The 14,102-nt window shown below is 39.7% G+C and overlaps 6 protein-coding genes and 1 non-coding gene across 7 annotated transcripts; 4 read left to right on the forward strand and 3 right to left on the reverse strand.

Moving 5' to 3' along the window:
- Positions 1-538: 538 nt before the first annotated feature.
- HMS1 (Hms1p) lies at positions 539-3,364 on the forward strand (the record flags this gene model as incomplete). The annotated part of the gene is made up of 1 exon (XM_454706.1): positions 539-3,364. One exon carries the CDS (start codon positions 539-541, stop codon positions 3,362-3,364), a length of 2,826 nt encoding a protein of 941 aa, XP_454706.1.
- An 801-nt stretch (positions 3,365-4,165) lies between these two features.
- On the reverse strand, positions 4,166-4,966 carry KLLA0_E16787g (uncharacterized protein; the record flags this gene model as incomplete). Its single annotated transcript, XM_454707.1, has 1 exon — positions 4,166-4,966. One exon carries the CDS (start codon positions 4,964-4,966, stop codon positions 4,166-4,168), a length of 801 nt encoding a protein of 266 aa, XP_454707.1.
- Positions 4,967-5,249: 283 nt separating this feature from the next.
- Positions 5,250-5,320, reverse strand: KLLA0_E16809r. The gene has a single exon. It is a non-coding gene; the product is annotated as a tRNA-Gly (tRNA).
- A 203-nt stretch (positions 5,321-5,523) lies between these two features.
- On the reverse strand, positions 5,524-6,972 carry DFG16 (Dfg16p; the record flags this gene model as incomplete). Its single annotated transcript, XM_454708.1, has 1 exon — positions 5,524-6,972. One exon carries the CDS (start codon positions 6,970-6,972, stop codon positions 5,524-5,526), a length of 1,449 nt encoding a protein of 482 aa, XP_454708.1.
- Positions 6,973-7,393: 421 nt separating this feature from the next.
- Positions 7,394-7,726, forward strand: SWM1 (Swm1p; the record flags this gene model as incomplete). Its single annotated transcript, XM_454709.1, has 1 exon — positions 7,394-7,726. The coding sequence occupies one exon, from the start codon at positions 7,394-7,396 to the stop codon at positions 7,724-7,726; it is 333 nt and encodes a 110-aa protein (XP_454709.1).
- A 1,571-nt stretch (positions 7,727-9,297) lies between these two features.
- KLLA0_E16875g (bZIP transcription factor) lies at positions 9,298-10,824 on the forward strand (the record flags this gene model as incomplete). The annotated part of the gene is made up of 1 exon (XM_454710.1): positions 9,298-10,824. The coding sequence occupies one exon, from the start codon at positions 9,298-9,300 to the stop codon at positions 10,822-10,824; it is 1,527 nt and encodes a 508-aa protein (XP_454710.1).
- Positions 10,825-11,374: 550 nt separating this feature from the next.
- On the forward strand, positions 11,375-13,852 carry HSP78 (chaperone ATPase HSP78; the record flags this gene model as incomplete). The annotated part of the gene is made up of 1 exon (XM_454711.1): positions 11,375-13,852. The coding sequence occupies one exon, from the start codon at positions 11,375-11,377 to the stop codon at positions 13,850-13,852; it is 2,478 nt and encodes an 825-aa protein (XP_454711.1).
- Between the last annotated feature and the right edge of the window lie 250 nt (positions 13,853-14,102).

Genomic DNA, 14,102 nt, shown 5'->3' on the forward strand with positions numbered 1-14,102 from the left:
AATAAGAAAATAGGAAATAGTAACGCTCCACCGGTTTCCCTAACGCCTACATACTGTTGATACGGTTAATACTGTAAGTAGCTCTATGTTACAACGGCTTCCATTTAATGAAAGAGAACTTCCGATACATGGAGGAAGCCACTATCTAGTAGCCTGCTTATGTCATCCGGAAACTTCCCCCCAAATAGTTTTTCCGGATACCTCCAGAAAAATTTGGGCGCCCAAAATCCTCTGGAATCACACCATTTTTATAAAATAGAAATTTACCCAGAAAACACCGCACAATCACCGTGACATGTCGTCCCAGGCACTAACGATACAACAAAAAACGATCAAGATACCAAGAATAAAGAAAGGATCTTTCCATAAACAAGGATTACTTGTGAACTTTTATCATCCTTTCCATCTATATATATGTATCTGAGAGTGTATTTCTTTCGGATAATTGTTTAAACATTCGCAGTTAGTCACTTTTTGGTTGTTGCTTCGACAGCTATAACGATTTCGGTGCAGAATAAACGAATATAACAAACGCAATATGCCGTTCACTCATAGTGTTAATTTAGGAGCTCCCAGCTCATTTTCCGAGGTAGATATGTTTTTGCAGTCGTTGACTAGCGAGGAAAGTAGTGATGCTGACAGTTATGACTTCTTTTCTCCTGAATCGCAACAGATGCGTCAGAGTTTCCAAAGTACAGGTACAAATGGCAATGGTAATATAAATATAAATGGAAATGGCTACGTGAACGGTCGTTCGCAGATGGATTCAGTTCCTCAAGGTGCGTTTAATCCGCAGTATTTGAATGCTGGTATGAAAGCTAGAGATTCAGATGATGTTTCTCCTTCTTCCGTTGGTGTGTCGGGTATGGCTTCCGTTTCCATTGGACAAGTACCCCAGGATGTCAGATCTATGAGAAGTTCAAATGGGATTTCCAGTCTTGGGACTTCTCCCCATGGTTACAATGAACAGACTTTCATTCCTCAGTCGCTGCCACTGGACCAGGTGAATTCTGCGTCCTTTGGATCTACTTCTTCTTCAGACCACTATAATAACAACAGTCCGTTCGATTTGAGTGACACAGAACTAAAACCTTCCATTACAAATGATACAGACCTGGTGCCCCATGTGATGATTAAATCCGAGAGCGATAGTTGGGGCGAATACAATGGCCGTAACGGTGGTGTTAATGCTCCGAATAGAAATGAGGCTAAATCTGGTTACTTGGTCGTTGATAATAAGCTCGGTCCAATTAATTTGACCAGTGCCGCTATATCCGGTGCAGCAGCGGCAGCAGCCGCCGCTGCTGCCACTACTACCAACCGTCCTGGTTCTACTTTCACTGGTAATGTTGGTAGTTCAAGTTCGTCTTCCGATATAATGATGAGAGGAGATATGGGATTACAACCATCGTCTTCGCCAGCAGAATCAAACGACTCCAGATCCAGCCACGGCACCATTGGTGTTGGTTCATATGGTAATGGTACTAGTGCCAATGGGAAAGTAGGTAAACCAAAGAAGGAAAGGACTTCTCACAACGTTATTGAGAAGAAGTACCGTACCAATATCAACAACAAGATTGTTCAGTTGAAGGAAATCATTCCCTCGCTTTGTGTTACCATGAAGAGAGAAGAGGGTATCCCAGTGACTGAACTCGACCATCTAAGATTGGACGGTTTACAACCTGCAAAGAAATTGAACAAGGCTTCTATCTTAGTGAAGACTATCGAATATATCCAACATTTGGAAAATCACGTCGAAAGGTTGAAACTAGAAAATGAACAGTTGAAACAAGGTCAAACTTTCTCTACACCTTTGTCCGTACGCAACAATTCCACTTCAGAATCCTCAAACGGTCACCAATCCTCTTCCGATACCACACCTCATTATCATTCTGGAGCCAACGTTTCCAACGCTTATCCAACAGATGTCAACGCATCCAGTTCTTTCAGGAACAAGATGTTATTAGATGGATTGGCTATGACTATGGGTGCTAACTGTTTCAATGGTGATTCAAGCGATTTCCAAACTGTAAGAGGTCTAATGGCTATGCCAGTGTTCCACTATTCCCCAATGAATGGCTTCACTGTCAGTAACAGTAACGGTAATATCAACGTCTTCTCTTCATTCCTATCGCTCTTCAGATTAGGTGCCTTCTTTTTCATCATCTTTTATTTGGTCACTCAATTGATCAGCGAAAAGCAATCAAGCAAGCCACAAGCTAATGTTGCTGACTTTGTTGTTGACTACGCGGATTCTTTGAAATTCAATTCTAACTCCAATATCGTCGAAACTTTGAAGAAAACTCTGTTCATCAATAAGTTGAAATACCCAGAAAACTCGATGGAAAGACTTGAAAACGAAATCATGAAATGTTTCGCTATCAAGCTTTGGAAATCTCCATTTAAGATCCTTGTTTCAAATCAAGTCGAAAAAACATGGAGTTCCTTGACTAAGAAGGTAAACGATATTAACGAAAAATCAAAAGATGGTATTGATAACCAAGACTGGAAGGCAATCACTAACATTTTGGAGGCCAGCATCGAAGAAACTTTAGGAAATGAAACGTTGTTGTCGAAGTTGACAGAGAGTAAGGATGGATTCAATCTATCCAGCTTTGTTCAATTTGTAAACAGCTCTATCATTAATCAAAAGGTCGAATCTGTGATCAATGATGTCTTCCTAGTTTCTTGCGAAGATGATGAATCTGCCGTATCTCAAATTGATGACATTTTTAAGGACTCCGTAAAGGGCAACAAAGAATTTGAATCTTTAGGATTGACGCCAATACTCGACTGTATTTTCCATCCATCGAATAATCATATCAAAGAGCTCACTGACAAACTAAAAGTAGAAAAATCATCTCTAGATGCTGATTCTAAAAATGATATCGTCAGAATTCTACATTCCTGCATAATTTCCTCATTAATCTCAGAGAAAAAATTCTACGAAGTGTCATATTGGGTTAACAGAATCCCTCTATCATTGCTTGATGAGAATCTATCGATATTATCTGTGTTCTCCCTGTACATCGCTATCAAGAAAGTACTGGATAATCATGAAAACATCGAGGACATCAGTAAGATCAGTGCCAAACTCGAATACATCAGTGGTAAGCTAAGGATCTGGATTGGTTCCAACTCCGGAAATACCCTACAGCTTGACACTAGAGGAAAATTGGTCGACTTCTTTGTAGATAGTGCATTGAAGTTCAACTCACTTGTCGGTAGTGACGATGAAGAAGACGAGGACCATGATGATGACGAATATGACTTAGATGATGAGGAAGATGGCGACTTGTTTGACGATGACGATAACGAAGACCTTGAAACTGATCAAACAGAATTAGGTGGTAAACTGAATTGAAGGTGTGTTACTTTACTTTTCAATCCTTTTTACGACGAATCATAAAGGTTGATGATAACAATAAAACTAATGCAGCTTCTTTTGACGATCATATAAAGCCTCTTCCTACTTAATCAGGAGATTAATAACTCAGGAAAATCATTGCAACATCAGATACCACACAATCAAAGAATTATGAATTTTGCCATGAAAATCAAAACGTCTGTTAATATTACAACGCTGTAGACTTGCGTCTTTTAAAACATTTTATTTCGGAGATCAAGATCAGTTCAAACATCCCTCAGATCTCCATTTTCTCTTCAGCTTCAACATTATTTTCTATTTATTTATATTTCGTATGAGGCGCACACTTTCTAGTATTTAATTCGGAGTCGGGCAAGTTACAATTTACTATTATTCATGTATACTATTTTGTTATAACTATAAAATCACACTTTCCCATTTGTACCACGATTACTATCCATTTATACCATACATATTCAAAGCTTCTACTTAGTCAAAGTTACTATCAATCGATTTGTTTCGAAGACAATATTATTATTAGATGGCATCTACTTAAAAGAGTTTTGGATAAATAACAGCAATGATACAAAAGATAATAAAAGGGAAAAGTAATCTTTAAGTTTAAGGTATTGAATGATAAACAAGCCAGGAAGGAGTAGAAAAGAAGTATTTGAATAGAAAACTTGAGATTAAATCATAATATGGAAGAAAAGGGAACTCAGAATAGGAAAAGAAAGAAAAAGAAGGAGAAGGCCATGTAATAGGAAATGCGTAAAGAAAGAATGAAAAGAATGCAGTTTAAGGTGTAATTAGACTAGAATCAATTATCAAAATGACACCATTTGCTGCCACGTCCACTGTTTTAACTAGTTTGAAGTCCATGTTTGAAGCTGACGCAACGAAATATTCGTTATTCTGTCTTTTCAACACAATGTCACCCTTTTCAGAGGTGTCTGCCTCGCTATGTAACCAGATTTCGTCTGATTCCAAATCGAAATCATCAGAATGTGCCACTATATGAGATTTCACAAAGTGTGCTACATTCTCTTTTATAGCATCGTCGATTTGTTTTGGTTCTGCATTCGATTGTTCCATGGCATCGATATTATTTGGGAACTGCCAAGGTTTCATCGAAAGTTTTGAAATGGCATCGTTCGTTGGTGCAATGACGATTAACTCTTGCGATCTGTCCTCCCATTGGGCTACAACCTCGGTGACATCACGGCCATACTCGGAGAATAAACTGATATCTTGCAATATAGCAAGCCTAGAATCTAAATTCACTCTTTCTTCCACTTTCCCCTGGGTAATGTCGAGCACAAACTGTGGTCTTCTCAGGTCTCTTTTCCTAAGCCTAAGCTCAGAATCTGACAGTCCGTCTACGTTCAAGCCGATACGTCTAGCATCCCTTTTATCCATGGCTTCATCATGTCCAGCCATGATGCCTTCAATATCTAAAGGTAGTCTCTTAGGTTCTCTCTTCTCGTTCTTAGAATCAGAATCAGATACATCCAAAGAATCGAGGTTTAGTACCCTTCTGGCAACCACCTTGTCAATAGCACCCAATAATAGTAGAGTAGATAGAATATTTAATCTCATTGCTTTACTATTTAACTTGAAAAATGTTTTGAAGCTCAGCAATCGTAATATTTCCACTTAAAGGATCAAACAGTCACCGTAATCAAAAATAACTAATGTCTATGTTTTTAACAGTTGAGACTCGTTACAAGAGTCAGTTGCAGTTCCGATTAGTCTTGTGTAATGCTATATTTAATCTGAAACCAGCAAAGTCATTCGATTGTGAGACTGTTTTCAACTTGTCACAGGGATATGCGGAAAGTGCGGGTAATGACCATGCACTAATTAGAAAAGGAAAAAAGAATGCATCGGCCGGGAATCGAACCCGGGGCCCAACGATGGCAACGTTGGATTTTACCACTAAACCACCGATGCTTGTTGGTTGTAAGAGAAGATTCTCTCCGGAATCACATTAACTTCGGTAAGTCAGGCGGACAAGATTTCATAGTTCTGCTGATTTTGATACCAATGTTGGTGTTACGAGTTGAGATGACATGACATGAGCTGAAGTATTAGGGTATCTAATGTAATTGTATGTCCTCTATAAGATACTATAAATGTGAGTAGAGTTTCTACTTTCAATTTGCATCGTGATCGTAAATGACGTTTCTCGTTAACATAGTGTCGACACTTTCCGTGTCAGAAACAATTCTATCAGTAAACTGGGGTTTGTTTGCGTTTTTGTTCGCCATATCTTGTAAATTGAAAAACTCTGATGATGATTCCGCATCGTTATTCCGAAATGACCCATTCGAATGGAATATGTTTCTATACGATTTGGATAGACGAGGCCTTTTCGGGAGTTTTGTTTCATTTGGAGAAGAGAGGTACTGCTTAGTTTCGCCATAGTTGATCTTCGGATCCACGAAGAATCTATCGTTGTTGTTGATCTTCCTACCCAACAACGATTTCTTGGAGACTTTCTGTTCTCTTTCCTCCAATTTTCCAATGAGACCCCAAGCGTTAACGAAGATCAGGATTCTGAGGAAAGCAATCACAAAATGGATCCAATGGCTTGAAGGTTCGCCTTGCCTTATTTGTAAAATCGCTACCACGTACAGTAACATATACACGGCAACGTTGTATATTAGAAGCGGTATTATTTCCTTGTATTCGTGAACAAACAAAAGCAGTCTTCTGAATATGGACATACCTTGATGGTCCACTGACGCTGAGGCAGATTTCAAACTGTGATAAGAATACCATATAGTAACCAAAAGGAAAAGTGTGAAAAGTGAGAGCTGAGATACTCTAAATACTATCGAGATGGAAGTTTGAGCCCTGTTTTCCCCTTGAAATAACTGTATTCCGAAAAATATTACGTGTAACAAACATAGGATCACGACCAAGGACATTATCCAATGAACTGCATTTAAATCTCTGAGCCACCTGGGCATAGACCGTCTCCAACGCCGGGATATTCCCCTACTCCGAGAGCAGAGATAATATATGACAATGATCCAATTCACATTACAAAACACCAACGAGAAGAATCGTACCACTTTAGACCATGTAACTTCCAATATCATTTTGTCAAATGCCAGAGAATCTTGATAGTTACTAATATACTGTATTTCAAAGACCTCATCGTTAGTCTTCTTCCAAATGACCGTTTGGACTATGGAGAAATACAACACGTACAAATGCACCATACGTTTCTGCCTGTTATGGTTTGTAGATGGTAGTAAAAATAAAAGTAAGAATAACATCCAACCTCCGATGCATACTCCGGATAGAACGAAAGCGATCACAAGGTTCCCACTGATAAACACGTTTTTCTGAGGAACAAAACTGAATTCCTTGGACAAGTCAGCCAACGCATCGATGAATATCGACGTTTCATCGCTATCCGTACAGTTCGCGTACCATGCTGGATAGTTCATGGTCTGGTTCCAGATATCTGTATCATTGATGAGTGAATTCACCGATCGGAAACTGCCACTGTTCAACAAGTACCCCTCACAGTTGAACTGAGACACCAACGGTTTTAACCAACTAGTATCAGCCATCGCTGTACCACCTAGCATGATGGTAAGATGGGGGGTGTTTTGCTTGAACTTCTTTTCTCCTTTTGTACAATGTCTATGTTCCGGTGTGAATGTTTAAATATACTGTGCCAAGAGTTTTCATGGGAAAGTTCACTTTCTAATTAGACTCGAGGAATAGAAGGAATCGGAAAATATTCCGAGTGGCAAGGAGATAAGGCTAATGAAGGATATCCTAGTGATGTGAATTACGCCCTACATTACTATTATGAAGTACGTCCGTTAGTTAGACGGTGCTTCTTACCTAACCACATGACCAGTCATATCAACCCCATTGAAAAAACTGGGAATTCCGGCAATAATGGCACACGCATACACAATAACATAACAATATAATGAAACAAATGTACATAACAAATAGAAAAGAAAGCAAGAGTGTATTCAACGCTTGACTGAAACATTCATGAGCTACCTCGATTCGGGCATTAAGACTTACCATTATGCCAGGGCACAGCATATGACGTGGAACTGGAACGATCCAGCCAACGAGGACGGGAGTAGGTTTTCACTTCCAGACCAAGAGAGCGTGCGCCAGGACGCGCACGCCGGATTGCAAGTCAACGTTGGTGAACCAAACTCCTATTGGGACTGCTATGTGGACGAAGACCAATGGCAAGTGTTTCAAGACTTGCTCATGGATTGCAATGGTAACTTGACTCGAAACGACGAAGCAGAAGGAAATATCTTCAGGCACGTGATCAAACCACGTGACTTGGAGCTTCCCTTACCAGTGTAAATGTGAACTACACACACAGGCACGGATACACCGTACGTTATTTGACAAAACCGCACGTCTTTCCTGTTCCACGGTACGCTCATTTCGCAAGATCCAGCGATTTTGCTGATTATCATGGTGCCTTCCTTGGTCTTGCCTTGAACTCTTGCCTGCCTTGCCTTGCCTGTGACAAATCAAATGACGTCAGCAGAGATCACATATCGAGACCAAACATTAATATTAACATCTAAACTACAAAATAGTAGAAATCAAACATGAAGAGAGCAACCAGTCACATGCAATAGGTAAGGTTCTTGATCTGGACTTATCAATGTCAATTGCAATCATTGTTGCTTACACCAGTCGCCTGTTCAGCTTCCTACAGCTTTTCCACATGCAGAGCGCAGCTCCCTGTGTTCGGAGAGAGACCTCATTTCTTCTTTCTTCCTCACTGGGCTCGGAATTTTCCCTCACAAAATACTTGGAAGACTGCGTAGCATTTTTATTTTAAAATGGCAAATAGCAAATAAATTTCCATACTGCACATAGTTAAAGATAAAGCAAGCCCGATGATGTCTGTAATGTGTGTTACGTTTGAGTGTTGCTACTCTACATGGATCGAAAAACGGCTTTGCTCTGGTTACCGTTGTAATAAATAGAAAAAATTCGTCAAGGAAAGGAGTGGGGTCTGAACCGGCGAGTGCTGCAAGTTCGTAACGTGCTGGATAGTAGTGTTACGTCGTCGACGGAAACATGAAGCATGAAGGATGAAGCAAGGACGAGGCTAACACTACATAACCTTTTAAGGGTTCGTCAATCCATTCACTATTAACTGTCTGGATTGTGTTATATTCACATCCGTACCAAAAATACAATATTGGTATAAGTAGGTCAGATGAGTAGCTAGTATTATATAAATACGACCGGCTTTTTCTTTTCATTCCTTTGCTTATTTCACCCGTGGGTTCAATAATATTCTCTTGCGTTTTTTGTACCGATAGGCACCATCACCCTCGTCTGCTTATACACTTGATTGTTAAACTGATTCTATCATAATAGTTTACTTATTATTACTTTTCACGATTAATCCTAAGGTCTAGTCAGAGTTCTAGCCTCAACCAGGAAATAAAGTCAGTTTTATCAACTCTAATAAAGCAAGGTCAACTGGATAAGAAGCTACACCCTCATCGTCATAACTTATCCTGTTGCCATCCCAACAAAAGTGATTTTTCGAGCATTCTATTCTTATATTCTTCTTCTATTTCGTCATCATAGTCATTTTCTCCCGCAGTAGAAAGATCGAGCAAGACCTGAATTTTTTTTTTTTTTTCAAGGTTTTCTCTATTTTGATATTTTGACGTTACTTTACTTCTTCCTAGTTTCCCTTCCTGCGATTACAAATCATCGACCGGATCAAGAACCCTAAATTTAGTTAAAGAATTTTGTGGTGTCGATAATATCATCAGTGGCCTTGGTTATCAATATTCATAAAGCTTAATCGATACGAATATTGTGATACTGTCTGTCTCTGTGATTTTTAGGCTTTTTCTAACGCACTTATTGGAAGAAAAAGTATACTCACAGGATAAGAGATGTCGATGAATAACTCGCAGTCATCGTTGTTGAATTTGGCCAGTTTGGTCCAAGAAGAGTCTAACAATAGTGGATCCGGAAATGTGGAAAACGGTACTAGGAGCTCCGTCAGTAATACCGGGTCTAATTTCTCTAATACTCCAAGAGCCATGCAAGATCTTTCATTGCCTCAGTTGAACTACAATAGTAGCGGCGGAACCAGCAACACCGGTACTAACTTGAAAAATAACAATGGTAATGCCAACAACCGAAATATTAATAGCAGTCATCATCATAATAATAATAATATCAATAATAACAACAATGACGGTAATAATACCGATGCACTTAATGATAGTGATAGGAATTCTGCCACTGAAGGGAGTATTAGTTCTGGGAACGACGCTTCTAGCAACGATAATAGGGATCTCAGTGTTGGTTCAGGATCCACAGCGAACCAGAAAGAAAATATGAACGGTAAGACCAACAATGAAAATGGCAATACACTCGATCAAGAAGATAATGGTGAACTCAACGATGAAGATGTCGAGGATAGGATACGTGACACTGCGAATTCAACAGGTAGGAGCACACCCGGTTTCATGCAATATCCTAAAAGTACCATGTCGACTGCGTCGTTACAGCGTATGAATATTCCGGTCCCGGGAATCGATATGCCCTTGGTAACAGGGGATAACTCGCCTCAACTTTCACCTATGAATATGAACAACCTGAATAACATGAATTTAGGGAACCACCATAGTTTAGGTAAGATTGGTGCTTCACCACTTGTGAACTCAACGCTTGGGAACTCCACTACGCCCTCTGTGACCACTACCCCGGTCGGGGCAGAACTAGGCGGTACTGGTCGTATCAACACGAATGGTTCTGGTAACGGTACGTTGATGGGCATGCAGATGCCTATGATGTTGAACAGCGGGTCTGATTCCAATACCAATCCAAATGCGAACGCTAAACTTACAAATAATTCCAATGGCGGCGGCGGTGTCATGTACAACGGCGGTATACCGGGTCTAAATAACATGCCAAACACGGCTTCTCAAAGAATGATGAACATGAAATCCGACCTTACGGATCTCCCAATGAACCCACCTAATAGTAATAATACCACAACCTCCACCAATACTATCAACGGTACCACGGGTATCAACTCTTCCACGACAAACGCAACAGGTAACCAGTCGTCACAGACATCAGGTTCAAACCCGGCGTCGCTACTACAAAACTCCACGACATTGGCTACTTCGACGTTACCTACAATCACAATGATAAATGACGGCGAACGTCTAAATACCGAAGGAGAATTAATTGGAAAGTCGGGAAAAGCATTGCGCAACACCAAGCGTGCTGCCCAGAACAGGAACGCTCAGAGAGCATTCAGACAGAGAAGAGAGAAATATATCAAGGATCTTGAATTCAAGGCAAGAGACTACAACAGAATAGCAGCAGAACTTGAAACTTACAAGGCAGAAAACAGAATGCTCAAGTTCCAACTAGGTCAGTACCAGCAAAAGATAAACCTTTGATGAATCACTGCACCATCGCTCTTAGTTCTAATGTAAATCTTGTTTGACAATAATTAACTCTTAACGCATACACGCATTCCCAATCACAGTTCTCACATCCGCAGTTTTTTCCCTTACGTATCACTTTTTAGTAAGTAATTGACCTGACTTCCTACAAGACATTCCAATTTCTATATTCAAACCTTTTCTCCGTTCCTGCTTGGTACTTTGCTTGTCCATAGTGAACACAAGATCCATATAACTCCCTGCTTTAGTTCCTAATCACGTGCCAAAATTGAACGTCATGTGACCAAAATTCCATGTTTTTCCAGAATTCGGGAGAAAACAACAGAAAGACCTCGGCGGTTGAGACATTTCGAAGTATATAAGAACAAGGGAGAATTCAGAAAAACAACAACAGTAAAGCTCAGCAAGAGGCATACAGTCAGATCAACCACTGATTCAGTTACGTTTGGTCAGATTGTTTATTAATAGCAGCCTTATTCAAACAACTACACAGTTTGCAGGTGAAATAGTGAATCAAGAAATTACAATCAGAGTGGATTAAATAATGCTAAGGTCTGCTGAAAATTTGAATCGTAAGCTAAGTCGGACGTCGCTATTAAAGAACGTTAAAATATATCAACCTAGTATATCTGATGTTGAACTTGGATGTACGTGCCGGTCTTTTAGCAGTTTGGTTCAAAAACCAAACCAAACTACAGTTGGAATAAGCCGGGGTAATAAAGTTATATCTGGTTTAAATATTGGTGCTAGAAGGCCCAATATAAGTAGTATACCGCCCATTTCTACTGCATTCAATGTCGCTTCTGTTCGTAGCTATGCTAAGAATTATAATTTAAATTTGAATAAAGATCAGGAGGGTGGAGAATCAGCTTTACAACAGTTCGGTACGAATTTAACGGAGTTGGCTAAACAGGGGAAATTAGACCCAGTGATTGGTCGTGATCAGGAAATATCGAGAGCTATCCAAATTCTTTCGCGTAGAACCAAGAACAATCCAGTGTTGATCGGTAGAGCCGGTGTCGGTAAGACTGCGTTGATTGATGGTTTAGCTCAAAGAATTGTTGCCAATGAAGTGCCAGAATCTTTGAAAGACAAAGACTTATACGCTTTGGATTTAAGTTCATTGGTCGCTGGTGCTAAGTACCGTGGTGAATTCGAGGAAAGGTTGAAGAACGTTTTGGATGAAATTGATAAGTCCAATGGTAAGATCATTGTTTTCATCGATGAAGTTCACATGTTACTAGGCTTGGGTAAGACAGATGGCTCTATGGATGCTTCGAATATCTTGAAACCGCGTTTGGCAAGAGGGTTACGTTGTATCAGTGCTACCACATTGGATGAATTCAAAATCATTGAAAAAGACCCTGCCTTGACCAGAAGATTTCAGCCTATCATCTTGAATGAACCTTCTGTTCATGATACAATCTCAATCTTGAGAGGTCTAAAGGAAAAGTATGAAGTGCACCACGGTGTAAGAATCACAGATTCAGCCTTAGTTTCCGCTGCTGTGCTATCCAACAGATACATTAACGACCGTTTCCTCCCAGATAAAGCTATTGATTTGGTCGATGAAGCATGTGCTGTTTTACGTTTGCAACACGAGTCAAAGCCTGACTCCATTCAAGCAATTGATCGGGCTGTTATGACAATGCAAATTGAATTAGAATCCTTGAAGAAAGAAACTGATCCCGTTTCTGTTGAAAGAAGAGAGGAACTTGAAAAGGATTTGGAAGTGAAGAAGAAAGAATTGGAGAGGTTGACTGAAATTTGGGAAACCGAAAAATCTGAATTGGATTCCATCAAGACTGCCAAGGAAGATTTAGATAAGTTGAGAACCGAATTGGATATTTGTCAAAGAGAAGGTGATTATGCCAAGGCTTCTGAACTAAGATATGCCAAGATCCCTGAATTGGAAAGAAAAGTAGCACTGAACAGCAAGAAGGATACTGAAAACAACTTGTTACATGACTCTGTTACCTCTGATGACATTTCTAAAGTCATTGCCAAGATGACAGGTATTCCAATGGAAACCGTTTTGAAAGGTGATAAGGACAGATTACTATATATGCAGAATTCATTAAGAGAAAGAGTTGTTGGTCAAGATGAAGCAATCGATGCTATAAGTGACGCAGTGCGTTTACAAAGAGCTGGATTGACCAGTGAAAAGAGACCTATTGCTAGTTTCATGTTTTTGGGACCTACTGGTACCGGTAAGACAGAATTAACTAAAGCTTTGGCAGAGTTTTTGTTTGATGATGAATCTAACGTTATCAGATTTGATATGTCTGAATTCCAGGAGAAACATACAGTATCAAGATTAATCGGTGCACCTCCCGGTTATGTGTTAAGTGAAAGCGGTGGTCAGTTAACTGAAGCCGTGAGACGTAAGCCATATGCTGTTGTATTATTTGATGAATTCGAAAAGGCTCATCCAGATGTTTGTAAAGTCTTATTGCAAGTATTGGATGAAGGTAAACTAACAGATTCTCAAGGTCACCAAGTTGATTTCCGTAACACCATTGTTGTTATGACATCGAACATCGGCCAAGACATTTTGCTGCATGATACCGAATTAGGTGATGATGGTAAGGTTAGCAAGAAGACTAAGAGAAGCGTAATTGAAGCTGTTAAAAAGAACTATCCTCCAGAATTTGTCAATCGTATTGATGATTTGATTGTCTTTAACAGACTATCAAAAGAAGTTCTCCGTTCAATCGTCGATATTAGACTCAAGGAAATTCAAGAAAGATTGAACGACAAGCGTATGACCCTAAATCTAACTGACGAAGCTAAGGATTGGTTAACTGAAAGAGGTTATGACCCATTGTACGGTGCTAGACCTTTGAACAGATTGATCCATAAACAAATCCTAAATCCAATGGCTATTCAATTGCTAAGGGGTCAATTGAGACACGAGGAGACTGTAAATGTGGTTATTGAAGATAGCAAGTTAGTGGTTAAACCAAACCACGATCCCGAATCAAGTGAACTCGGAAATGACAAGCAAGCTGATGTTGAGTAAATCTCGTTGAACACCCGCAATTGCTAACTCTCCAGCGTAATGATCGATATTCTTGACTTTCTGTGCGTTTCCACTGAATTCCTAAATTATGCACCCTTGTTAGACCGCCCCGGTAGTAATTCGATAATAATATTACGGACTGCTTTATGGCCAAATATTAAACTTTTATACATGTAAATACGTACCAAGATGATGCAATCAATATATGAGACATGGACTTTTAGGCAAGGTCAGCTCAATTGACCTCTTT

This window comes from Kluyveromyces lactis (genome assembly GCF_000002515.2).
Source record: "Kluyveromyces lactis strain NRRL Y-1140 chromosome E complete sequence".
NCBI classification, from domain to species: Eukaryota; Fungi; Ascomycota; class Saccharomycetes; order Saccharomycetales; family Saccharomycetaceae; genus Kluyveromyces; species Kluyveromyces lactis.